General features: G+C 41.9%; 1 protein-coding gene across 5 annotated transcripts in view; it reads left to right on the top strand.

The window, feature by feature from the left end:
* Window positions 1-26,521, top strand: part of RNFT2 (ring finger protein, transmembrane 2) — a 33,249-nt gene extending 6,728 nt beyond the window's left edge. For 3 of the 5 annotated variants that reach the window (XM_010574177.1, XM_010574168.1, XM_010574186.1), the window contains 7 exons: window positions 1,129-1,205; window positions 2,771-2,871; window positions 5,466-5,619; window positions 16,106-16,255; window positions 20,894-20,959; window positions 22,007-22,108; window positions 23,850-26,521. In XM_010574177.1, the coding sequence (XP_010572479.1) occupies window positions 1,129-1,205; window positions 2,771-2,871; window positions 5,466-5,619; window positions 16,106-16,255; window positions 20,894-20,959; window positions 22,007-22,108; window positions 23,850-23,984 (785 nt within the window). In that variant the 3' untranslated portion in view covers window positions 23,985-26,521. The remainder of the gene's footprint in view (window positions 1-1,128; window positions 1,206-2,770; window positions 2,872-5,465; window positions 5,620-16,105; window positions 16,256-20,893; window positions 20,960-22,006; window positions 22,109-23,849) is intronic. The other 2 variants (XM_010574159.1, XM_010574149.1) reach the window with 1 other exon arrangement.
* The last annotated feature ends 972 nt before the right edge of the window (window positions 26,522-27,493 follow it).

The raw sequence follows: 27,493 nt of genomic DNA, 5'->3' as shown, positions 1-27,493 counted from the left end.
ATCTATCCTTTTTGGATTGTAAGTGTATTAGAGAGTGGTTAGGAAGCTTTATTGTGCTGTGGTGTGTGACACATTTATCTGCATGACAGTGTCTAGAGGTAGTCTAGCATGAAGGGGACATATTCAAATGCATGGGATAATGCATTTGATAAATTCACCCTACTTTCAGTCCAAGCTATTTTCATCTGTGTCAGTCCCATCTGTTTCCTGTCCTGACCTGTGGGAGACCAGTTCTGTTCCTTTTCCTAATCTCTCCTTGACATTCCTGTAGGGGCTGAGGATGTTACCAAGGCTTATCCCTCAGAACTCTCTCTAGAAGAGATGGGGAGAGCTTACATTAGTGACTAGCAAAGGCTTCTGTGTAGCACAGAAGGGTGTATAGCTGGAGGGATGGTAGTTGTGAAATCAAGCCAGACAGCATCACCAGTTACATCTTACAGTTGAGATCTTCAGAGTTCCCTAAAGAATATATCTATCCAGGTTTCTTTAATAGTACCCGGGTATTTCAGCCCTTCACTGGTCATGTAAAATCTATTCATCTAATCCTCCTCTTAGTACGAAATTGTATGTGTGCCACGTCTGAGGCTCCTTACTCATTCTGGGAGTAGTATGCTGAGATTATCATCACAGGAAAGCCAGTAATGCTTGAGTTTAGCCCACTTACAGCTCTGCCAGTATTCCCCAAACCAGGTATTGATTCATGTCTGCAACATCTTGCTCTTTGGACCTGGTATCCTATATGGTTTTCATAGTGTGCCTTGTCCTCCATAAGCTGCTGAACTGCTCTTGTACTACTGTCATCTAGCTGAGTTCTGTTTGCATAACGCAGCCACAGCTTGCAGCACTTCTATTCTCCTTCAGCACAGAACTGACATTAGGATGGAGTGTCTGTATTGGGCTGGGTGGCAAGTGCTCACTGCAGTAGCTTAATTTTCATTTAGCTTGAATTTGAACTTTATGTGAGTCCAGACTGCCCTGGTTTAGTCACCTTTATATTTTAATTCCCAGTGCATCCAGAATATCACCCAGTAAATTTTTTTCTAAGCTTGAGATGCTGTCATCAAAAGGCTTAGGACTGAAGATCCTCCTGCTCAGCCATATATATACTGACAGCGTCTTTACCTGCAGGGATTGCTGTGTGCATCGGTATGGCCAGCACATTCGCGTATGCCAACTCAACACTCCGAGAACAGGTTGCTCTGAAGGTGAGTACAGTATCTTACTCTCTTATGTTCCCAGGCAACAACACTCTTTGTATACAAAACAAAGTCTATGTTGAACCTTCTTTTGCAATGTAGGGCTGAATGCTGTTACATGCATACAGATCTGTCAGAATAAGAGTACCGTGCTGTAATCCTCACTTCCTCTTCCTACTTCTCCCCATTGATGCTCTCCCACAGTTTCTATCCTGCTCTTTTGTGAAAGTGTCGCATAATAAAGAGAGAAAGGGTCAGGGATACTGTAATCTGCTTTTGGTGCTGCTACTGACTGACAGTACATCTTCAAGCACTTCTCTGCACCTCAGTTTCTCATTATATACACTAGAGGTGCTGAAAACTATTTCAGTAGTTAATGATAAGTTTTAATTTATTAGCATTTAGATAATGTTTTAGGATGTTCAGCTGAAGGATTTTGTAGATGTATTGCTTGCTAGTATCTTTATAATGCTTTGTTGATAATATGCTTAGTATATAAAGAAACAAGCAGATCTTTTCAGGTCTTATGATCTTCAGTGTCAGCAGAATACTTCAACAGCACTGAAAGCACAAGACTAGAATTGCTTTTTTGTAAAAATTACATGGGTGGCGCAAGTGTATACTTATATCTACCAGCAGCAGTAAAATAAATGTGATACAATGCTGAATGAACAGATAAATTGCATGATCATGTGATAGATTGCTGTTGCCTTGCACTTTGCACCTCTGTCTTTCCAGCAGTGTGCCCCTTAATCTGCCTGCTTTAAATCTCAGCCTAACATCCCTGACTGTTGAATAGCTACAAGGAGCTATTTTCTTAATAAATCAAATCACAGGAAAAATGCTGGGTTTTTTCCTCCCAGGAGTTAAATTTACTCACCAAAATTACACTGGGCCAAGACCCAGAGGAGGATCTTCTGCCATCCAGCTTCCGTCTATAATGTTCCATGTCTTTTGAAATGTAAAATTTGCCCTTCTTTTGACCTTTAATTATTTCTTCAATCAAAAACGTATGTTCTAGAACCTCCATGCATTCAGATAACATTCATATGTGCTGCATGTAGTGATGGGTTATGTTACATTTGATTTAGCTAAGTCTTCTTCTAAGTGACTTTGGATGTATTTGTAAACCACCCCTTTGATGAAGCGTCATTCCAAACAGGTGACAGCTCAGAATTATAGGACAATATATGGAACTGACTTTTTTTTAATCTGCCTGTCAAACTGCATTTTAAATATCAGCTGAATTTAGATGTCCCAAGAAAGATCCCAACTTTGAAAATTGCATTCTGCAGGGAAGGCTGTCATTTTCACCAGTGTATGCCAATTAATTTCTCTGCAGTTACTTTATTTGAAAAGGTTAGCTGAGTGAGAGCCATTTCTGCTTGTGTTTATATATGTCTTTACCTAGCAGCCTATTTCTGAGTCTTAGTCCTATGTAAATAAACAAATTACTGAACACTTAGTTGCATATTTGTGTCCCCTGGGTTGGTCTTGCATTTTTCAGCAGTGGAAGGCTCAGTGCAACCCTTGAGACTTTGAATTTATCTTCTCTGCTTCTTTTTCTTGCTCAGGAGAAGAGATCAGTGTTGGTTGTCTTCTGGATCCTGGCCTTTCTCACTGGAAACACCTTGTACTTGCTTTACACATTCAGCTCTCAGCAGCTGTACAACAGGTGAGCAAAATTTACATTGTACTTGATGGAAGCAGGTGATAATTGCCAGGGAGGAAAAGAGGGAAGCCCACTTTTCCCCACACTTTGAGAGGAAGTGTGTATACTTAAGGTATCTGCTGTCTTTGTTATGTCTTTTTAATACCTTTCAGTGCAGGAAAAGAATGTGTGCGTCACTTCTACCGGTGGACTATATGCTCCTATCAATAAATGGCATAACCAGGGTCTAAATGGGCCAGGGTGTGATGATGTACTACAGTGTTGCTGCTTGAAACATACACACTTGCAATTTTCTTATGTATTGAAGCAGGGTGGATACTTTTTTATAGTGGGACTTCTGAATTTCCATTTTGACCACTGTGACTGAACATAAAGAGCATGTGTTGGAAGCAGATAAGAAATTGACCCACCGTTTTTCCTCTTCCTGTAATGTTTTCTTTTCTCTTCAGTCTATCAAGCTTTGAGTGTATTACAGGAGATAAACTGGAGAGGAAATAGTAGTGTTTTACTTCAGTGTCCTCAGGGCCTGGATCTGAGGTAATTAAGATAGCCTCCACTTTCAAATTCTGACTAAAGAGGTTCTCAAATACAGAAAAGTTGGTACCTGTGGAATTGGTTGGTACTATCACTGCTTATTATAAAGCAGGGATTAAATGACAGATGGGAAGCAAAGATACAGAACTTAAGCAAGGGGATGTTAGTAGAATAAATAGGAAGAAATGGAGCAATATCAAAACTAATTAGTTGAGAAAGTAGTTTTGATATTGGTAGCTAAAACCGTATGAATTATCTTCCGAATAAAAATTTTATTTGTCCCGCTGAAGGGGACTTAGAACTTCAGACTGAAAATACAATGAGTGTAGCGTGCATCAGTTGGGTTATGGCTAGATGGCTCTTGAGTTTCTGTCATTTATTTTGTTGCCTCCCTGCTTCTTCCCACCAATACTGTCTATGGGAAGAGTCAAGGTCTGCCCACAACCCTGGTAGCCTTTGAAATTACCCCTAATGTATTTCAGTTTGATCACTGGAAGGCTGCGTATGTAAATGCTTCTAGAAAGGGGAAGAGATGAGAAGGCTTTTATGTGTGAGACCGAATGGGAGTGGCAAGCCTTGGGATACTCTGTATAGGACTTTTGGGAAGGAATCCAAGAAAAGAAACAGGTATGGCAGAAAGGTGTGAAAGCTTTAAGAAGAAATTTGTTTGCACCACAGGGAAACAGTGTCTCTAAGAAGGTGGTTAAGGTTAAAAGCATGAATGGAACTAGTTTAAAATAAAGGATAGACCATCTAAAATAAAAGGGCTTCAACAAACTGGGGCCATCCTACACACTGTTTAGGGTGTGGTTTATTAACAGTGAAGAGACTAGGCAACAGCTGCACTGAAAAGCCCTATTCCGGCGCGTGTTGTAGTGGTGCCTGCTGCATCAGGCTTGGGCTAGTGTATCAATTGCTTGCTGTTTGGGGACCTGTGACTATTCATGAGGCAGGCTTGTGAAATTAGAAATAGCTGCTTCAGTTTTCTTTCTTTCTGGCTTATTTTTCATTTCCTGATTTATTTACTTTTTGATTGTTTCTAGTGCATGAATAGTAGTAAAGTCTCTGATTCTGTTTCTGTTTTTAGGGTATAATTTTACCTGTTGTGCTGTGCCAGTGTTGTGAGTATTTTAAATTCATGTTCAGGCTTTTCATTCTGGGTTGGTTATTTTACTTTTGCTTTTATTTTTTTGTTAAGTTTTTGCTTTCTACCATTAGGCTATAGTAGGTAAATATCCTGAAGATGAATCCTGGTTTTTCAGTCTGAATAGGGTCCAGTCCTCATTGCTGCTCAGGTCAGTAGCTCCTGCCCATTGCTATATGAAGTTCTGCTGTCCTGGACTCCCCTTCTTTAAAGAGCAAATGTTCAGCCCAGTCAATAACATTATGTAAGGGGCACTACCTTTTTGGATCTTTGGTTCAGGTAAGAGTTGCTAATTAACACAGCCCAGCTCTAGTTCTGCTTCAGACAGTGGCAAGCCACTGTCAGAGCATGACACACCTGAAGTTCTGACTTTTCTGCCATGCCTAATACAGTGCTTTCTTTCTCACCGGTTTGTTTCACATGCACAAGTAGCTTTAGAGAGTGCTGCCCCAGTGGCAAGTCAGCCTCACTATGTCCTACATAGTGGTCTTGACTTGGCCATGATTTCCCCAAGAAATCATAATTACTGCTGACATGGACTTCAAAGGATAAGCTTTGCTTCTGATAGAGCAAAGCTGTACACTAAAGGCACTGTCATTAGACCAAAGGCTCTTTTGCAGTGTGGATTGCAGGTTATGGAGATTGCAGTCTTCCAAAACAGATTTTGTACACATTTGGGTCCTGTTTTCTGATAGCGGGCAAACCTGCTGACCTCAGTAGAAATGGGCAAGAGCAAAGTGAAGAGGCCCAGCACCATGGGACTAATTTGCATGTCTTATTCCTATTGCCCTTGAGAACTTTGCTGAAGCTCAATGGAGTTTCTAGGCCTTCTCTAGCCAGCAGTGGATACAGCTGATATCAAGAAGCTTAAGTGAAGTTCTCCTCATTGGTATTTGAGCCTTGGTGTCATGCCTTTCAGCCTTATATTTCTGAAACCCAACCTTGAGAGGCTAGACTTCTTCGACCTGATGTGGATTGTGGGGATCGCAGACTTTGTACTCAAGTACCTCACCATCGCATTGAAATGCCTAATTGTTGCCCTGCCTAAGATCATCCTAGCTGTCAAGTCAAAGGTAAGAGTCTCTTTTCTTCTTGATATACAGATGTGTGTCTTTGATAATCTGATACCTTTACAACATGTTTGCAGCATGAAATATGGGTAGAAGACAAAAAATAATTAAATCTTTGATGAAACTTTGGCAGAAAGTCACACAAGTAGTGAATTTTGGTTTTTGAACCATTGCAGACCTGAGCAAGGGTTTGGTAGTACCAGCAAGTAATTAAAGTCCAGAGAGAGAAAGGTAAGCATTGCTTGAGAAGGAATAGGTACTAGCAGCAAGATAACTGCTTTTCTGGTTGACTTTGTTCTAAGTCTTGTTTTCTGAGTTATCTCTGTAAATAGATATTTCTGAAGCACAAATCTTTTCATTTAATGGAAAGAAATTGCAAGTACTTGTCTCTTCAGCTTTCCGCTTGGATCAAAGAAGTAACAGTATTAAATTAAAGCTACTGATGCCAGAAGAGACAGTGCCAGTTCTAACCATGGGTAAAGAAATATTTTACTTTAATGTGTACAAAATCATATGTAGACTAGGCCTAACTTTTGAAACTTTCTGACTACATTCTCTCTCTTGAAACACCTTTTCATATTTTTTTATTCTTATAGATCTGTCATGCTCCCTCTTCCTCCACTTAGTAGCATCTACATTTCAGTGGCACATGTAGCAATGTGTATTATTTGCATTTGGTGAAGAAACTTTCTGGCAGCTGTTAGGATGAAAGGCACTATGTAGATGCAAGATATTATCATTAACTGCTGAAAGTCTCAGGCAGGGCACTTAAGGGGATACCTAAACTGGGAATAGTTTTGCTTACAAATGACATGGGTGGCAGGGGAGTTGAGCAGTTTGTTCCTGCACAGCAGGGCTATTCGAGTTGGTTATTAATTTATTTCTGGCAATTCTCCAGCTCTTTTTTTTCTTCTATTATTATTATTTTATTTTGGGAGATTAATGTGCTAGGTCAGAGCATAATCCAGCCTGGGGAGGGAGGGAAAAGTGATGTGAATAGTCTTCCCAAGATAAATTGCAGTGTTGGAAAAGGTTCACAGCCTTTGCTTGCTTGTCTGAGAGCTATCCCAAGTACTCATTAATCCTTGTCGGGAGAGAAGAAAGAGAAGGGGTCTTTATTTGCAGCTACAGTGGGAGGCTGGTAAGATCACATCTGTCAAGGGCCTATAATGACTCAGAGCACAGATGCTTCATTTTTAATACCTTTTTCTGGATAGCAATATTTCTCACTTTTTTTAAGTCCCTTTTTGTCTTAGGATGTTGTTGATGGTCTCACTGTCCCTTGACATCCGAGTCTGCTGTTACCTACCACTATGGATCTGGATTTATTTTTATCCCTCTCTCTACAATGCATCCATTAAGCCAACCAGCGATGAGATCTGGTGTAACAAATTAAGCAAGATCAGACTGGGATGGGAAAGCTCCAAGAGAACCCCAGGATGCCATAGAAATTGTAATTGGTAACCACATAGCTGAGCTCTTTCCCTGAACCTGGTGACCCAGCTTACTTCTACAGGCCAGCACAATGCTACACATCTTGTTTTTCAGATGAGTTTTTAAGTGTAAGCTTTTTTTCCTGAGTTAGGACTGTTCTATTGTATTTTAGGCACATTAACTTTGACCAAATTCTTATCAAGTTATTTGCTATTGGCTATCTTAATACTTGCCAGATACAAAGTTATTCTCTTCCTCCCCATGTGCTGGTAGTAGTGTTTCTGCTTGTAGTTTATGAACTTCTGCACAGTTGTCACTTAGCGGTAGCAGGTAGCAAGCTGCTGGAGAAATATAAATTAAACTCAGAGTAGAGCTGGAAGATTTTTTCAAGACATATATATACTGAGAATTTTTCTGCTGATAGTCAGAAGAGCAGCCTCTAGCTCCCTGTAATACAGGGCCTGAAGTGGAGATTGTGGCACTGTCAGGAATAGAGTTCAGCACACCTGTGAATGGGATAGAGGTATTTAATCATGAGCTTCCTTGCAGTACCTTCTTGCTGGCAGTCAGTAATAGATGAAAAAACTTGCCCATGGATGGAATATCAGGGACTTTGATCATTCTGCATTCAACCTCTGAGCAGGCTTTTCAGATTTTCCTCATTTTGGAAGTTCAAAGGCAGTTCCAAAGCTAGTCTGACTTTTCATGCTGCTCCTTGAGATTCTAGTGTTCTCTGAATACTATGTGGTTTTCAGTGATGCTTGCATAGCCTTTCTAATACAAGGCATCTCCTCCAAATGTCCTTCTTTTAAGTCTCTTACCTCTCCATATCCATTGTGATTGGAGCAAGATCAGATTCTTATCTTTCTTTTACACAAAGTCTTCATATCTCCCATCAATCTTCTCTGTAGACTGAAGAACACTAATTTTTTGAGTCTTTTCCCAGAGATCATTCACTCCATATCTTATTATTCTTTTCTGGACTGTCTTCGGTCCCCCCCTGTTTTCCAGACCATTTCTCCACTCTGATTATAATCCTTCTTTCCAGTGGTTACAGCCTTTGCCAGTTTAGTGTCGACTGCACATTTGATAAGCCTACTCTGTTCCATCAAGATCATTAATGAAAATTAGTGAATAGTACTAAAATCTGCTTACGTCAGTTCGATGCATTTTTTCATTTTGATAGTGAACACAGTAAAAATTTGGGCTACAGCACTCAGTTCTCCCAATCTAAAGTATCCACATCATGTGTTCCTAGTATGGCCCCATCACAGGAAGGGCAACATTTGGTTTAAGGTGACGTCAAGAACCATCTTGGATTTATAGCATCAGTTTATGCTTTAACTGAGAAAAAGCAAACTAAAATGAAAAGGCAGAAAAGGAAGTTTTTCTCTGCAATCAGAATACAGAGGGCAGTAAACATGATCATGAGCACTTGAAGTGTGAAGCATGAGGACTGCTATATTATGAGCATACAACTAGCCAGAGTTCTCCAAGCTTGAATAACTCAGAAATAGAATATCTCTGCAAGCAACCCCTCCAAAGAATGAGGAAAGATTGAAAATGTCACAAAATAATCCCAGACTTTCCCAGGTTCCAAACCAGCCCAGAAAACAGAGGTGCCAAGAGAGGCTGTGAGACTACAATCAGGCTGGAAGGCAGGGAAAGAAAAGTTTGTGAGTAGGAGAGAAAAGCAGAAAAAGGAAGGTAAGCCCAACATCAGACTCCAATCTTACACCTCTACAATCAGTGGGAGTTTGTGGGAGAGGGAGCATACCTGTAGCTAAAGATGTCCCTTCCTCCTCCATGAGCTGTGATGGGCACATCAAGCTGAGTACAAGTTTTAATAGCAGCTGGGCTCATAATTTCTTTGCAAGGGGGGCTTGGCTCCCACCCTGCATGCTGAAGGCTCTCCATTAAAAAAGGCAAATAAGATCATTTGGTTCAATATAAAATGAATTAAAGTAAATTAAACTGCAGGAGCCATGTGGCCTGCAGAGGCCTCCATTGTTGTACACACATAAATGGCAGCTTTTCATTTTCACTGCTAAGGAATGACAGCTTGAGGGGGGTGGAATTAAAAATAAGGAAATAAATAATAAAAAGACACAGTTGCCAAAGATTTCCTTTAGGAAATCCCAGGTGCCTGCAAGTCTCCCATCCCCTCCTCATGCTGTTGTCAGCAATCTAAGCTGGTGTCCTAGAGAACAGTGTGAAGCATGGGGAGGAAGGGGGAGAAAGAAAACAAAACCAAGAGAACTGTAAGAAACTGGTATCCCAGGTTCTTTTATATATCCCTATAGAGGAGAAAGATACCAAAGACACACTTTTTTCCAATGGTCTTAATGGCTGGTATATAAGAAAGGCCCTAGGTAAGAATTTTCTTTACCTGCTCAATACAGATGTGCAGCCAAGTTACAAAGGGTTGCATTTTCACAAGACTGAAAATTCAGAAGGAAAACACATTTGTGTGTTGAAAACACAGCATGAAATTACTGTTGAATAAATACCTGTCAGTTTTGTTTGAAAGCTGGATCTAGACATTGTAAATGTTTTTTTTTGTGGCAAGACTGGCATTACTCATGTGACATTTTTTTCTTTACACTGTTTAAATGGTGTCAGTGGCAAATGTACAAATACTAGTCCATGCTAGCAGTGTGGATTCCTCACTGCATCTTTGAAAATATTTGCTTGGTAGGTTTTTTTGTTGATTTTTTTGGTGTCTTTTTTTTTTTAAAGTACCATCTCATCAAATCTGGTTGGAGAAAACTTGGCCTGTATGTGGCAGCCATTCTTTACGTAGTTTTGCACTTGGATTTTGGACCAGATACCTTTTTCAGGTGCATACCATGTTTCGTAGGATAGATGGTTACAGCTCTGCCATGTAAACTGGCACACTAAGCTTTCCATATTCCTTCTGAAGCTGCACCTTGCACATGAAAGAAATATCAGAATGTCTTTTGCACAAAGTAGTATGATTTGGATCATTCAACTATCTAAAGGCAATGTATTACAGTGTCAGCTCATCTGCGATAACTGTGTATTCTATGAGTCTGAAGCTAGTGAGACTTGACTGAGTAGCCCCGGTGCTCTTCCATGTTCTAATGGAGCACAAGCATATCCACAGTTACTTTGGTGATCACGTCACCACATGTTTCTGTCTCTCTGCACAGCCATATATAATTAAACAGTTATTGTAAGGAAAATAAGCACTCACCTTATAGTGATTAGAATTGTTCTGCAGCCTGCCTCCATCTTGTGTCAGAGCTCAGCTCCATGGGATACCATGGTGCAAAAGCCTGGTGCCCAGCCTTTCTCACTGGGCAGACTGACCCTTCCTCCATCACATGACTAGTTGCACAAATGACTTGCGTGTGCAGAAGTTTTATGCTCCTTGAGCAACAAGCTCTTCTTGCACTAGGCATTCATGTAGAACAACCCATGACAGAGCAAAGTCCATCTTTTTGCATTGAGGGAAAGAGGGCAAGTTGGAGCAGTTTGCTGCTGCCAAAGCATTTTCTCTAGGCCACAGCCTCTTCCAGAAGGCTCACATTAGGACAGAAGGTGCCAGAGGGAAGTTGTGTTAATTGTGATGGTAGCAGCCTTCTAATGTCCCTGCAGCCTCTCTTTCATCATGGGATGAGATATTTATCAATCATTTAACATGAAGTTTGTGTACATTGTTTTTCATCCTGAGAAAAACAAGGTCTGTTGGAACATCTGAGTCCTCTAGATGCTGATCAAGAAAATGTAGAATCACTAAAAGAATCACCAGGAGCAGGATGTATGTATACATAGATGTGTTACAAAAAAAAATATCCGGGTAAAGGTCTTCCTGTTCCTTGTCTGTGCTCTCCTATACTGTGTGATATGCAAGTTAATTCTAGTCTTCTCTAATAGTGTGGCCAAAGTGGGGTTTCCAGATAGGTGATAGCCTATCTTCTCTTCATGCTCTCCCTGATGATCTTGGATACTATTTGAGGGAACTCACTCAGAAATAGATTCACTCTTCTTGGACAGCAATCTGAGCCTTGATCCTCTAGAGCCACAGGAACTACGTGATGGTTCTGCAAAGACTTTTCCCTACTGCAGCCTGGGACAGATGTGGTGTCCCAGAGTCAGGAATGTGGGATTTATTACTTATGAAAGAAAAAGACTAACTGAAGCATGAGACTAGGTACTGAGGAATTGGGACTCTTCTCTGTCCCTCTCCCTTACACACTTTGAAAGTCACTGCTGCTAAACTTTTTAAAGGAATCATTGCTCTTAGGTGCCTTCCAAGTTTAACTTTCCAGTTTAAGATATCCAAGACATGACTTTCAGAAGTGCTGTGCACTAACTAAAAACCTGATTTTCCCCTCTAGTCCTACCTTGGAACTACTCATTAGTCTTGCATGGATTTTCACCAGCATCCTCTGTGTCACAATCCTGTTTACTGCTCTTACCCAACACTTTCTTATATTGGCAATATGACCTGAAATCTCAGCAGATCCTGCTCTCCTCTGATCCAAATTGCCAGCAGGTCTCAAAAGTTTTTTCTCGCATCTTCCTGTTTCAGAATATGTCCTAATGCTCCTGGCAACAGAACAAGTGAGACTTGGAACTTCCCTCGAGTGCTAATCACAACTTACAGTTGCCTCATTGCAACTTCTCTCACTTCTCTTACATCCCATTTTAATTCCACTGTGTAAAACCTTAGCATGCCTTTCTGTTTCCTTCTGTGGAGGCACACATGCACACTTATGCAAAGCCTTATGTCAAATGAGACTACAAAGTCAGTGCTCGGTTAGGCTATGCAGGAATTAGCATTGCTTCTGCAGCTGTAATTTGCCCCTTTGGTGTGTATATATTGTGATTCAATTTTTAATTATGTGATTCCATGTTATTTTTCTGCAAGAATTCTTCCATCCATCACCAGTATATACTGTGCCCCACGGATGAAGCAAGGTGAGGTATTAAAAGAAGCTGTTGTAGAAACTGGAAAGTGCATAAAGAACAAAGAGACCATCAGAAGAAGAATGTTCTACAAGTTAAAGTTGAATGCTACACTAGAGAATAAAATTCCATCCTTTATGTTGCCAAATAATTCCTATGTGATTCCAGAAGTCATGTACAGCTGCAAACTGAAGTCAGTGGTTTAGCTTTTAATGGTAATATGATCTATAAAATTAAGTGCTTTATAAAAAGTCTAATCCCAGATATCTCAGCTTCGACACCAAAACAACCTTTCCTTAACCTTAGTCTTTCCATGTCTCAAGTGTTCCTTTAGAAAATGCAGAGAATAGCTGTCCCTTATGTCAGCCAGCAATGTGAAAATAAGGTTGGTTTTTTAAAATCTTTTACTGTATTGGTGATGTCATAAAGAGACTGAAGAAATGTTAGTATTTTGCTACTCTGAACAGAGCTCAAATAGCATGAAGTGATAGGATGCAGGTCTACCATCAAGTAATGAGGATATAAAAAAAAGTACTAAAAAAGTTACATGCTTAATGAATACTGCTCACCCTCTGTGAAAAAATAGTATGTGTTCACATCATTACAGACTGTATAATACTGCATGTACAGAAAGAAAATTGCAATTGTATGAAAATCCTGAATTCTGCTCTTTCAAAAGTGCTTGATTTAAAGTATAAAAATAGTCTTTCTATGTGATGAAGGAGGTAGAGGAAAATGGAAGGTTATACATGAGTCATTGACTTAGTTTTTAACAAAGCATTCTGGAAGGAAAAAAAAAAGGAACCACATGGTGAAATTTTGATATCATAAGGCTCATCAGCAGGGTTGCTATAATTAGATCCACAGCTCAGTCCTTTGCCACTTGTGCTAATTAAGTGTTTGATAACAGTAGTAGTAGACTGTCAGCTTTTTCAGTAACTGACCCTACAGAGGAAGCAGGGTAAGCAGTGTACTTCTTACTTTTTAGTCGGGGTTTACTCCAACCTGTCGCAAGGGCTTGATGAGAACAGAGCAGAGGGTCTTTTCTGGTATGTGACTCTACCCTAACCAGGAGCTGTAATTTCAGGTAATATCCTATTTAATCTCTGCAGTCCAGCAACGTAGATACACTTGCTCTGGAGGGCTGGCTCCTGCACAATCCAGTCATGCATTGGGACTGGCTTACAGGCTCACCAGAAATAGCTTTTGCTGATCTCAGAGAACTGTTCAATCTATAGAGTGTATTCAAGAGAGGATTCCCAGATTTACATGGATTTTTATGAAATAGAAAAAGTCACTTAACAGAAGCAGGCCTTGCCTTATTTCAAGCTGTTGTTCCAAGTCAGATGCACAGGAGAAATAATTGTATTTGTGCTTAATATAACACACAGTTCTTCCTAATCTTGATGAGAAATAGCTGAAATACTTTAGCTGAAGTTTTCAGACAAAATACAGCTTGAGACAAAGATTTGGCTTTGAAAACTTCAACTAGATAGCCAAGATATAACAAAACTGAAAAGCAGAAGACAGAAAGGTATATCGAGTGTGCTTATGAGTGATGGGTGCTGTCTGCACTAAGTTACTGCTATCAGAAGACTAAATTTTGCTGCTGAAATTATAGGGAACAACCCTTGTTTTCTAAGCTTCTGGCTCAGAAGGAAGACCCCACTTCTGCTGCAGCCCTTTGTAGAATTACTTCTGATTTTCTAGGCACTTCCTGTAGTTTAAAAAAGGGCTGGTGTGTTGCACTGAGGACTGAGATGCCTGACAAGACTTAAATTTCTGTAAGCATTTACTGTAGGACTAGTTCTCAATGATGCTCAGCTGTCCTTGTATTGCTTCCCTTCTAGCTGTAATCACTCTAAGCTTATCAACAAGCCTTTCTTAAATGGTCACAGGGGTGGTGATAATAGCCTGGATGGAGAGATGCATCCATTTAAAACCCCTCTTGTGAGGGTGTTAACAGGTATCTAGCTTCTAAGAAATCCTGATACCCTGCAGTTACCATTGAAAACTGAAGATTTGCATTGCATAAAGGAATTGTGAAAGCCTTGCAAAGGGTAGAGATTATGTGGTTAGAAAATTGAAATTTGTCCTTGCTGCATGTTTACTTTAGAGTCCCTGTGACCCATCTTTCCTTAGGTCTTGCTGTGGGCTCTAGTGTTTTAGTGCCTCAAAAGCTTCTGTGGTAGAAGAATTTCAGCTTTGATGCCGCAAATGCTGGATCCAGAAGTTCCATCTGATGCAATGAGAAAGTAAGCAGTGACCTGTCCCAGCCCAGCCTGCTAGGGAAGCAAGGTTAAATAAAAGATGATGAGTGTGAGCCTGGTGGGAGGAACGAGTCAGAGAGAGCAAACAGTTTGATGCCTTTAGCTTGCTGGTAGCTTTCATCAGAGCTGGCTGAGGAGGGGGAGGTGGAGAACTGCCTGTGTGAAGGGGAGGAAGTGACAGCATAGTCATTAGCAGACTGCGACCCTCTGTCACAGGGGCTCCTGAAATAAACGATGATTGTATTGAAGCATGAGGCTGGATAGAGACCTCTGTGCTAATCTAATAAATTGCTTGCATTTAGGACCCCAGATTGTTGCTGTTACATTTTTGCTATGTGATGCCACCTGGGATTAACAAGGAGGGGGGCTATGGGGGGAGAGGAAGAAAGCAGCCCAGGTCCGTTAGCAACCACTGGTGTGACCTCACTCCTTGTCCCCGGGGGGATATGAGATCATGAGAATGCCAGAGCTCTCTGAAGGATTCGATTTGTTCAGTACAGCAGGATGGCCTGCCGAGTGATCTCATCTCTGAGACCCTAGGGAAGGGCGCTGGCTGTTGCTAGCCTCATGGACTGCGGAGGACTTAATCCCCACTCCAAATCTCACCAATTAACGATTGGCCTGTGATGACATCACTGATGACAAAGCTAACTGGGACAACACAGCAAAATTCCAGGGGAATTTCCCCTTCTCCATGATCTTATCAAGTAGAAGATTTTTGACATGTCAAAAACAATTCTTTCACTCCAGATAATGTCATTGCAGATTAAGCATAGTTCTGGGCTCACAGCTTGCCCTGACCTAGTGCCCTGTCACCAGTTCTCCCTTTTAAACAATGTGGGACAGAACATAAACAGGTCCTTATTAAGACTGGGGGGGCCTAAATTAGATAGCCTTATTTAGCCAGCTTCCCTAATCTTAGGTGCTTTAAAATAGAAATTATGTGGTAAGAAAAATCCATTTTAGTTGTTGCACCTCATGGTTGTAGTAAGCCAGGAGGAAGTTCATGTTACCTTGCAGGTATCCTTCAAGGAAGGAAAGCTTTCTACTTGGACTAAACACCAGAATGGCAAGGACAGCTTCAGTGAAGCTTTACAAAGGGTATTGCCCATTCTTTGACTCTCTTTTGAGAGAGAAGCACTTCAACCAGCATGCTTTCCCCCTCCCCCCCTTTTCTTCTGTAAGGTCCTCGGGAAGGTTTGGTAATCTGTGAGTTTAAGCCTTGAGGTTGTTGGGTTTTTTTTCCCCCAGCACCAGGTTTTTTTATCTGTGTACTGTAAAAGAGCCAACACACACCTGAGTGGAAGGGGAAGGATGCTGGCAAATAGATAATTAATCTGATTCTTTGGGATTATCTAGAAAGTTGTCGGGAAGACTGATGTCACCTTACATTTAATCCCTGTACCTTCAGAAGGAGTATAAGATCAAAGAGACCTACCTTGCATTCCTTTTGTCATTATTAATGATATCTACAATTTACATCATATTAATCCCTCTAAGTATTAACCTCTGCTGCTACTGTTCTGTAGCATTGTCCAGATATGCAATAAAGTGGATATCCATAATGTGCTCTAAAAGTTTAAGATTCAAAAGGATAGAGTAGCTGGATAAGTGACAGAGCAAGAGGAACACTATGAAACAGCGAAATGATAGTTATCCTTTCTAGGTATCGAGTTAAATGGCTGCAAAGAAAGCTGCATCTCATGAATACTGGTCTTTGCACCATTTAACAGAGCACACAGGTGGACAGTGAACACAAGTCCTATAAGCTTCAAGCTCTGCACTTGTTAAGTGCTCTTCTTTTCACTTCCTGATAGTAACCATGTATCACTTGTTTGGTTGTTTTACAGGGAAAGTTTTATCTGATTATTGAGGAGCTGAGCCAGCTGTTCCGCTCCCTTGTCCCCATCCAGCTATGGTATAAATACATCATGGGAGATGATCCATCCAGCAGCTACTTCCTAGGTGGGATCCTGATCATCCTGTATAGCCTCTGCAAGGCAAGTACCACCTCATTAATAACCTCTGTAGAAGCTGTAGCAAAAGCAGAGAAAAGAAGCACAGTTGAAGGGAACAAATATACCTCTTGATTGTTGCTATCACTACCTAGGAAGGGAAGCTAGAGCAGCTGGGGACACCATGTGCTTTAGTTGCCAGAGGCATTTTACTTCACCAGGATGTGGGCATCAGTGAACTAGAGGAAGATCTGTGACTGCTCATGTAGTGTTGCATCAGGCTTATGAAGTCATTGTTGCTTTCTAATACCTTTCTATAAAGGCTAGAGGAGAATGGGAGTAGAGTCTTGGGGGACCAGTACTGGAAGAGACGTTAGCCGTCTCCAGACTTCTAGATGCAACCCTGAAAGGAATGTTGAAGACATTTAAATGTTTCTCTCTAGGTCTTTCAAGGCAGGGTAGGTACTCTGTCACTCACAGTGCTGAATGCAGCAGGGGGAGAGAGGGTCATCCAAGTCCTGCCTAGATAAAACAGGTGGTTCTGGCCCCATTCTAGGTCCTGGTATGGCTGATACAAGTCCAGGATCTCAGTGATGGAGAAGAGTAATTAATGTTTCCTCAAAAATAAGAATGTTAAGAGCACAAAGTCTGCCTATATAACTGTAAATTAAAGGTATGACTTATTTAGAAGAATCTCAAGTCTGAGGTCTAGAAACAGTTGTATTTCTAATTGTGTGTATTGAACCCTGCCTAGAGGCAGAGCAGTAGCTGAAGCAAACAATGATACATTTGTATTATCTATCCCTCTGAGAAAGGCCAAATGAGTCACGCTTGGTGCAGCCCTGATACTTGTTTCTGCCTAGGAGAAAGGGGCTATGGCTTTGCATAAGCAGACTGAAGAACAGAGAAGAGAGAATATATCTGAGCTGAAAACAGCTCAAAAGGGCTAATGGATTGCTAAGCAATACTAAATCATATTATAGTTCTCATATGAGATGTGGCTGCAGTTGCAGCTATATATTGTATAGGAATGGGGCAATGCAACCCCTACTGTCAAGGAATTACCAGTTTTTGTAAGCAAGATAGGCAGAGGAGGTCATGGGAACTGAAGCAACTTGATCACAGCAGATCTGTGATCAAACCAGAAACAGAGCAAATGTGTCAGAATAGAAGGCACATGAAACCAGTGTAGTTCCCTGCACACCCATCCATTCTCTCAGCTGTATGTTTCCTGCTCTTTACTCCGTGCTGTGGGAGAGCATTGTTGCCCTTTTCAGAGATGTCATTGTCTGGATCTGCTCTAGACAACAGCATCCAACCCTTCCATGCCCTTCTGGCTTGTGAGGTCAGGTATACAGATCACAATTACAAGGGCAGATTTCAAGTGATATTTCTGGTGTCCCTTCTTGCAAAAGTTACTCAACACCTGGAAAAGGGATGCTTACCTGCAGTTGTACATGCCACTTCTTATATCTGGAGAAGTCCTCATAGTGTGAAGAAGCAGTGGGACCTACCTGCTCCTGGAGGAAGGGGAGCCAAGCACAAAAACACAGCTGGCAGGACAAGGGCCTCACCAGCCAGGGCCCAAACAAGTCAGGCAGGGCAGGCCTGGAAGCAGTAACCAGGTTCAAAGAGTCCAGATCTTCAGCTGGGGAGGCAGGTCCAAGATAAAGCCAGAACATCAATCCACAAGTCAGGATCAAGTCTGGTGAAGGCAGCCAGGGTCAGACACAGTCCAACAATTGCAAGGCATAGCTGTAATGATGAGACAGACTCAAAGTGAGGGTAGGAAGTCACTCCATGTGCTGGGATGCCCAGATCAGTAAGATCTGTAGCTAGGCAGAGGCATGGCTGTGGCTGAATTAGAAATTAGTACTTGCATAGCACAGCTCAGACATGAATTGAAGCCTCCAGGGCTGAGCTTAAATAGACCTCTTGGGCCCATGGGCAGGGATTGTGGGTGGAGACCCCAGGTGAGGCTTGTCAGGGCCACGAAGGCCTATTAATGCACTCAGGGCCCTGACACATAAGTGCAAGCAGTTTTTTATGGGTTAACTTGACATTTCTGTACTATGAAGCCTTTATAAGTAGTGTTGTGGTGATCTAGATTGGAAAAGCAACCTTATTTTGAAAAGTTCTGCTGATCTGTTATTTAGAAGCTCCATGAGAAAAGGACAGCTATTTACTGGCCTTGACTATAACTTAGGACCAGGAGTGTGGGGCACACTTTTGTGAAAGTGCCTTGGCTACAGCCTATGCCTTTTAACATGCATGTTTCTTCCTTTAATTCATCTAGCTGATCAGAGCTGTAAATGGAGGGATAGGCCAGCTGAAGAGTGATAGGTCCAAGAACAGGTCCCAGGTCATTCTATGGCAACTACTTAGTACTACAGCTGTGTCCAGGTTAGGATTAGACCTCTGCATGCTAGAGACTTTGCTTGGAGGTGAAAGAAAAGCGGGAGCACACTCTTCCAATACAGGTCATGAAATACTAGGTGTGTGCATCCCATTTACAATCACAAGAGTTGCAGGTCTAATTCCTTGCCTGAGACACTGAAAATATACCCAAAGGAGTCCACATTAGCAAACCCACAAACCACATTAGAAAAACCACAGAAGCCAATTTGGCACTCAGACCTTCTGTGCTCCTGGCAAAAATCCAGGGCTCAGCTAGGGCTGCATCCCCTTTCCCTACACAAAGGGCAGGCTCGACTTTCAGGACGTTGTATATAGTGCAGCTGATGGGCGCTGTCTTGGTGTCTCTGTCTGGGCTGTGTAAACATGAACCTCTGATTTTGGCGAAGAAATCCCAGGTGTTCGTCAGTAAGGGCATCCAGGTCTTACTTTTTGCCTGTCCTGAACAGAAGCACTCACTGCCTATGAACCCAATTGTTGCAATCATACTGCTAGAAAGATGACTGATGCAACATAGACTTCAGTGCATGGGGTGATAAATAGATGTTAGACTACTGAAACACACATCTTTTGCGGGTACAGGAAACTCCAGAGGAAAAAAATTGAAGGGGGAAAATGGACTGGGAGAAGAGGAGACATCAGAGCCAGAGCAAAGGCATTAGAAGTCACCTGTAAGCAAAGCAACCAGAAAAAGCTGTGAATTGGACTGTGGAAAAGAGCTGATCCCTATCCTTGTTAGAAGATAAAAAGTCTGTAGTAGTCTGCAGCCTCAAGTGCTAGTTGCTGACTGGAAGCATTACTGGAAGGACCCTGGGAGCCTTCTTACATGCTGACTGGAAGCATTATTGGTGCCTTCATTTGATTCCACATCTATTGCACGATGATCTCATTGGCATTCCCTGCAGTGAGCCCACTTAATCATGCTAACCAAAAAAAAATAGAAAGCCAACTCCCGGCATTCTGGTGCCTTTGTACTGCTAGTCAACTACAGCTCTGCATATTCTGCATCATATCTTCCCCTGCCCTCCTAGCTGCATCTGGCCCTTCTCCCAGCTAATGCAGGGCTGTTCTTCGCACAATCATTTCTTCATATCTTGTCTAGTTCATAGTGTCTTTTTCCCTGTGTTCTGCCAGCAGATAGGGAAGATGAAGCTGACATACTGGATTAGGTGTTCAAGCTGTTTTGCCTTTTATTAGTAGTACTGTGTCTTCACTTTTAGAATGCTGAGTGTCTCCGCTCTTGCTCAGCCCCTTGATATTTGTAGGCAGTTTATCATCTTTTCTCCCCCATTTTTGTACTGCTCAGCCAAGCTGTAAATATTTATGTCTTTTAGTCTCTTTTCAGAAATCATTTTCTGCAGGCTCATTTTCTGCCCTTCTCTGAACAGCTTTTAGTCTTTAATGAGGAGCCCAGAATGAGCGCTGCTCTCTAGATGCAGTTACATCATGTTTGCTGGGCAATGAAGGGAGAGGGAAAGAAAAGGACCTGGTGTTGCCCCTGCTGTTGGCCATCTCTGGTTGTCTGCAAAGTACCAAGGTGCTGGAAACTCACTCCCTTCCTGGCATTTGAAGTTTCTCACTCTTCAGGCAGATGGGAGCAACTCAGCCTCAGTCCTGCTTCTCATTCCTCAGGCTGTTCTTCTCTTGGTAGCATTTAATCACTGCACTCCGCTAAATCACTCTCTGCAGCAGGACAAGCAATTCCCACTCCTTCTTTCATAGTATCATCTGGGCACTGAAGTGTCAGCTGTGTGGCAGAGGTGCACAGCCCTGGAAATCCCCCTTTTCCCCAGAGGCTGAGGAAAGCCGTTTTCTGCTTCTTTGATGTGAAAAGACTGCCCTTCCTTCCCTCTTTCTCAAGCTAGGCGCAGAGTTTTCTAACCTCACTTCTGGGCTTCTCAGGTACTCAGTTCTCAGGGTGGGAATGGGTCCACTTTAGCCTTTTCCTACTTAGTGGGGCTGGGCAATTTACCCTACCACAACCCCCTGATGTCTGCTCCTCTTTCTGTCCTGTAAAGTCCCTGATTTGCAGTCCATTGTTACCAGAGCTTTTTTGGCTACCCTTCTCCACTGTCAGTTCACATTTATTACATATTTCATGATCACCATGAAATCTTTCTTGGCACCGTTGTTACTTTGGATCTTTGTTCCCTCCAAGTATCCATTTGGAGACACTGTTTCCTGAGTTTCTGGACTGTACACACACACAGGGCGGGGACACACACACATTTTGTGAAAAGTATCTAAAATGGCATGTCTCTATTGCAGTCTTTTGACATCTGTGGTCGTGTGGGAAGTGTCCGGAAGGCACTGAAGGTCCTTTGTACCCCACAGGTAAGTAGTCATACATATTAAAGCAGTTTCATAGGTGGAACCTTGTTACTATTGAATGATGGAGTTGAAAAGTGTTTAGTGTACCAGGATCATAGAATAAAATAATTTGTTGTCCCATGGCTGGATAAGCTGGTATCTCTTGTCAGGAATGTTAGGAACCTTTTCTGATACCTGCCCTGTCCCAGCTGTGGTAAGAGATTGTTGCTAGTCTGGCCTGTTTTGCCTGATTGGAAGCCCTGTGTAATATGGATTAATCCACTGAGGCCAAAACTGCACGAAGCTGACAAAACTTTGTAGTGCCAAGTGTGAGAAAGACTTTAAATAGAAGTACATAGTGCCTGATGTGCAATGACATTAAGAGAGATCCTACAGTGCACAGAAATTATCCCAGGCTTCGCATTATACAGTACTGATATTTAGATCTGTTGCAGTGAAATACTGTGACTTATGTTTTAAAATGGTAAAATCAAAGACTGTAGAGGAAAGGAACATAACATCATAGAAGTTTGTTAGAGCTTGCCTTGCTTATTCTGTGGGCTTGGGCTGGTCATTTTTCCTAAGCATGTTTCCATATACCCTATTACTGTTACAGTAGGAGAAGCAACATTTACCTTCCACATATTTAAAAAGAAAAATGGAGCCTGTGGGTGCTGCTGCTGTTATTCTTTCTTCTATTGTCTAACTTGCTAATAATAATACCTCCCACTATCTAAACACCTCTGCAAATGATGCTGAATTAATCCTTTCAGCTCCCTGTTGAGCTCATTAAATTTCATTATCATTGCTCCACAAGTGGAGGCACTAAAAGATGGAGTCAGCTCGAGGGGAAAACAAACCAGACAACACAGAGCTCCAGACTCCCTGTGTTCTGTGTGCTGGTGCCCAAATCTCCCTTCCCCATACACAGTGATGTAACACGCATGTCCTTCCCAGGTCATGCAGGGAATCTGGGTGTGAAAAGCAGTGTCTAATGTATATGCTTAGCCACAAACGAGACTACCTTCAAACTCTTTGGCATTGGGATTTTTTTCCATCTCTCCCTAACAGACCTATGGAGTTCGTGCTACCAGCCAGCAGTGCAGTGAGGCAGGTGATATCTGTGCCATTTGCCAAGCAGAATTCAGGGAACCTTTGATTCTTATGTGCCAGGTAAGACCGCAAGCTTCACACGTCAGGTTCCCCCATTGGCATTCATTTGGTTAATTTCTGCAGCTAGGGAGAGGCACAGTTAGCCTAGGTACTTCTAAAATAATTTGCTGGGTCTTGATCTAGGTCCTAGTGGCTATTTATTGCCCTCTTCCAGATAGCCAGTGATTCACGATAGCTGAGCCACTCTTTAGGGAGTGATCATAGCTATTGAGATGGAGAAGACCAGCCTTGTAGTCCAGGGACTGCCAGTTGGCAGTCCAGATCTTGGATCTAGAGTGCAAGACATTTTTATCTGACCACTGGGGAGACTGGCTAGTCAATAGGCCAACTGAATTATGAGCAAGTGCTACGACAGGGGCATAGATCCAGAATGAGCCTAATAGGGTGCATGGAGACTAGTGCAGCACTGTGTGATCATGGTCTGGCCTCTGAACACCTGGACAGGAATAAAAGTAGTTCTGCATATTGAAGTTGGTCACCACTGCCAGTAACTCAGAATTGTCCTGTTTCTCATTTGGCAAAAACTGGCAAAACCTAGAGCTTAAGAGTGGCATGCTCTGAGTAATGCAGTAGTCCTAATCTGGTAAAACCCTTCAAACACACCACACTGCCATGGGTTCTGCTTATATATCAGAGGCCAGCTGAAGGCATTGCCTCGTGGCAAGACTGGTGATGCTTCCCCAAGATTGTCTCTTCAGTCAGTTGTAACTCAGACAAGCTCTGTCTTTTGGGGTTGAAATTCTGCATCCTGGAGGCTGTCTCTGGCTGATGTGTGGTGTGCAGGAAAACGTTAGGCAAAATGATCCAGCCATTTCTGGGAATGGAATTGGTGGGATATATGCTCTCTTGTGATACCAAAATAAAGCTCAAGAGCCTTTTTTTCTGAGAGCTTTAACATTCCCATGCTTTGTAACAGGGTTATCAAATTAAAGCAAGTAGGTCACCTGTGCATCAAACATGCCTCTTACTTTTCTTGTGAACATCTGTGCAGATGTTATCGAGCTATAAGCCCCAGAGAAGCTATCTTTGTATGTGTTTATCAGAGTTGATATTTTGATGAATAACATTTCTGCTGACTCCACACATGTTGAGGACATCTCAGCTTTTTACAGCTTCTAATACTCCCTTCTTGCGTTATTCCTGCTCTTCCAGTCTGGGGCTAGATGGGGTTGTGTGCTGGACAGCCATCCTTCCTGATCTTTGTTAGTACCCAAGGCAGGCTGGAGGGAGAATCCTGTTGTGGCTCGGTGTAGAAATGAGAGGAGAAGATTAGGGCTGAAAACTGATGTTTATAGAGAAGGGGAAACTGGGACTGCGAAGCTACTGATTAGGATGGGTGATGTGAGCAGAAAAAAGCAAATGCAATAGGGAGTAAGGGGAAGAAAGTGGGTTGTTTGAGCTAAGTAGAGACTTGTAAAATAACTCAGGGAATTGAGGATGGAAACATAGTAGAGAAAAGCCTCTCACCTACTTTGTTAGCCCAAATGTCATAGGCCTTTTTAATGTTTCTTTCTATTGCTATATTAAGAAACAGAGTAATATATCATTAGCTTTGGCAAACTGATGTACTAGTAATGCTGGGATTTATTTTTCATATCACGTGAGTACTGCTAATCAGCTGCACTGTCCACCTGAACTTGAATAATTTCTTGTTTCCATGGCTGTCCTACTGAGTGCGCACAACTGGTGACAAGACTGGACCTCCTGCCCTCATGGTGATAACGCCCTTTTGTCTCCACAGCATGTGTTTTGTGAAGAATGCCTCTGCCTCTGGTTTGACAGGGAGAAGACCTGTCCTCTTTGTCGTTCTGTCACAGTAGAAACCCTGCGTTGCTGGAAAGATGGCACCACCTCTGCTCATTTCCAGGTGTATTAAAACCAATACATACCAACAAATGGAATAACGTGTGGAGAGAAGAAAAAGCTGGAAAATCTGATGATCCCATGCCCCTGTTTAGCTGCCCGTGGATTTGTTGTCTTAGTCTTTCTTCCAGCTCTGTTTCTCCGGGAGACAACAGAACAATAATTGTTACTAGCCAGAAACTTTATCCTCAAAGGCAAGAAAGATGTGTTTTACGTTATGGCAAATTCCATGGCTAAGCTACAGCCAAGATTTTTTCTTGAACTTACACAGTTATAAACTGCCTGGGATGTTTCCTTTTTTCCTGTGCTTTTAGTATAGATAAGTATTGTGTGTATACGGAAAGCGTACTGTGAATTACATGTGTATAACCTGGTATACTGGAAGAAAGCTGTCTTCCTCTGCCTCAAACCACTGGTGACATTTTTCACATTAAATGGTCCTACCTTCCCTGAATCTGTAACTTCATAGAATTACACTGTTGCTGTTATATTACCTTTGAGAAATCTTCCAAAACAGTGCTTCAGAACCTCAAGTCCAAAGTTTATTTGGGGTTGGAGAAACATCATTTCCCAGCAGCCGTGTTTTGCAATTGATGCCACAAATTGCACGTGTTGTCATCTTAATAAAATCTCAAGGAACTTGGGAAGGACCATGCTAGTGAAGCTGGAAATGACACCTGCTTTTCTTGGGAATGTTTTTCCTCTTTAATTTTCATGATCAGACTTTCTGATTTCCTAGCACATGGGGAGAACAGTGGGAGGCAGGGAGAGCTTAAAGTCAAGTTTGATTTGTCTAGGTGAAAAGTTAAGGTCCTAACCAAGAGCATCTCACAAATTCAGGTATCTCTGCAATATGTTCCTCAGTGCAGCCACTTGAGGCAAGGCTTACTGGCTTTAAAAACCAGCACCACTCAGCATCCAGAACCTGCCTGGGTCCAAAACCAGAAAAAAATGTGCTCACACAGAACTGAGCCCATACAGCACTGCTGATACCAGAAGTGCTGGGGCATCAGGATACCGGGCCCCTGGAGAGACTGGGTTTAGTGAGATTTACTAGCTTGAGGGCAGAATTATAATGAAGCAGCTGCATTGCTTCAGGAGCCAGCCTGGTTTACACACAAGCTGGATAATCTACCTGTGATGGCAGAGACTTGATTGTAACACCTCCGCTTCAGAAAAAGCTCTTCGAGGAGATACCTTGTATTGTTAACAGGAGAATTAACGTACTTTATATTGCTGCAATTTCCATCTCTGCTGAGGGTGCTGCAGTGGCACTTGCATGCAAATAGTTGCTGTTTGTTCGCTGGAGCTTTCTCCTTCACTAAACAACCTCTGCTTTTTGCCGAACGCCCAGAGAAGGTGCCTCATTAGGCAACTGTGGCATCTTCCATGCTCATTACTATGGAAATGGCCGTAAGGTTACAATCCCACTTGAGTGGGTAATCAGGAAGAACTGTACCTGGGGGAAATGAGCCTATGTGTATGTACTGACTGCCGCCTTCCCCGCCTGCTGTGAAACTCCACAGGGAGAAAAATTAAAGCAAACAGGAGCTAATGGTAACAGGATTAAGGCTCAACATTTCTTTGGAAATAATAGTTCAGTACGGCTAGAGGAGAAGAGATGAGAGGCAGAGCCTGGGCAGGGAAGATAGTCCAAATCTGGCTTGGGAGATACAGGGAAGTAGAGGAGGAAAAGCTTTACTTTCCAAAACAAAGTGATTTGATTCTTGCCAAATGGATCCCATGAAAGTGGAGAACTAAGCCAAGGAATCCAGTGGCTATCTCCAATGGGAAAAGCCTTTTTGGGATGGGGGAAGAGAGTTCAGTAAGGAAGGAAGCAAGGTTTTCAGTGGGCATAAAAATGTTGTTATGTACAATAGTCTGGTATATTCACCAGGAAAAGGCAAAATTACTGATCTGTGGGCAGGCAATTTATGAAAGGATTCAGCATCAGTTTTCAGTGCAATGCCAATTAATTAAAGGGTTGGTGGTATCTGCTTTCAAAATGTTTGAAAAGCCACTTCTAATTCTGATTTTTTTTCTAAATGCTCCTAGAAAATGTATTTGGATAAGTGTACGAAAAGGTCGATATGAGCCTAACACTACAGATAGTATTTGATACACTGTTTCAAAATTACTATTTTTTATTTGGTGATTAAGGCAGGCAGGCAATCAAAGGGAAAGTACGGGGAATATTTTTTGCATTCTTATAGTCCTTTTTTTTTTTCTTTATGGAATGGTCTTTACCAGTTGGCAGTGTCAGTTGTTATTCAAACAGATACCTCAGTGACAAAATGCAGCACCACGATCCGTATGCGAGGCCTTCATTATGGGAAGAGCCTGTACCTGAGAGGCCATGGGTGCCTGAGACTCGGTGGGCCAGCCAGTGCTCCACTGCTCTGTTAAAATTAATTAGTGCTAAATAGAAAGTGAAATTTTATGCTGTGGTATTTATTCTACTGGAAGCATAACAAAGATCCTCTTAACTCCTGCAAGATAAAGAATTTACTACAGGCCACTATTATACAGCTGTTAAATTAAACCAACATCCTTCAGTCCCTGTTCTTCTAGCCTGGATGCTGTGGAAGAAACAGCTCTGTGCTGTTAGCAGTCTGTCAAACCCTCCCTCCTCAGGTGAGTTACGGTGATGGTTTTGTGAGGCAGGATGATTCTACCCTCTCCTAGAACATGACATTTGGACCAGAAAACATACAGGGGAAACTTCAGTTCTAATGACAGCTTATGAGAATGGAAAACAGTTAGGGTTACGGAAGGAAATTATTGTCTCCAATTTCAGAGAGGAAATAAAAACTGTAGCCTTTTTTTGCCATTGAACAGTTGTTTTTCTTTTTTTTTTATTAAAGTCATTATAAATATGTACAAAGAGTATCAGCATATGAAATTCCTTTTACAAAAAAGAGAAGCCACATCCAACCATAAACAGGAGCCTTCATGAACTCCTGTCAGCAGTGAGCATATGCTTTGCTCTTGCTTTGGTGAGGGTGGAAACTTGCACAGTGACTCTCCAAGAGTTTACATCCAAATGGTACTAAATCAGTAATGTGCAAGGAATTGTGTATTCACTGCATTTCATCTGTTTTATTCTGTTAGCAGTGCATCTGGGAGCAGACTGGAAAATTTGCAAATGTCCTAAGGACTAAAGATAATGGGAAGATTTTTTCTTCTGATAAATTGTGGTCTTCAAATTGATTGGGAAGGTTATGCCGTGAATACCCATGAAAACTAAATCCCATTGTAGTTGGTTTTGCTATCTACTTAGGTGGCATCTGTAACTAATAATGGATGTAACTAATAATGGCAGTTCAATACCCAGATGCTTTCAGTGAGTATTTGTCAAGCTCCAAAGTCACTTTCTGTAAATATTAAAAAACTTCTGAAATTCAAGTACTCAAGTATTCATGCAGAGTGAACACCGAAGAAGTCTGATCGGAGTTACATGAAAATTCACTCTTGTATTCAAATAAGTATTGTCAGAAAAAGATATTCACCTGTTTTATATTT

Source organism: Haliaeetus leucocephalus, unplaced genomic scaffold (genome assembly GCF_000737465.1).
Source record: "Haliaeetus leucocephalus isolate CR32 unplaced genomic scaffold, Haliaeetus_leucocephalus-4.0 Scaffold13, whole genome shotgun sequence".
Lineage (NCBI taxonomy): Eukaryota > Metazoa > Chordata > Aves > Accipitriformes > Accipitridae > Haliaeetus > Haliaeetus leucocephalus.
Note: the sequence above shows the minus strand (reverse complement) of the source record. Positions and strands in the feature narration are given on the sequence as shown.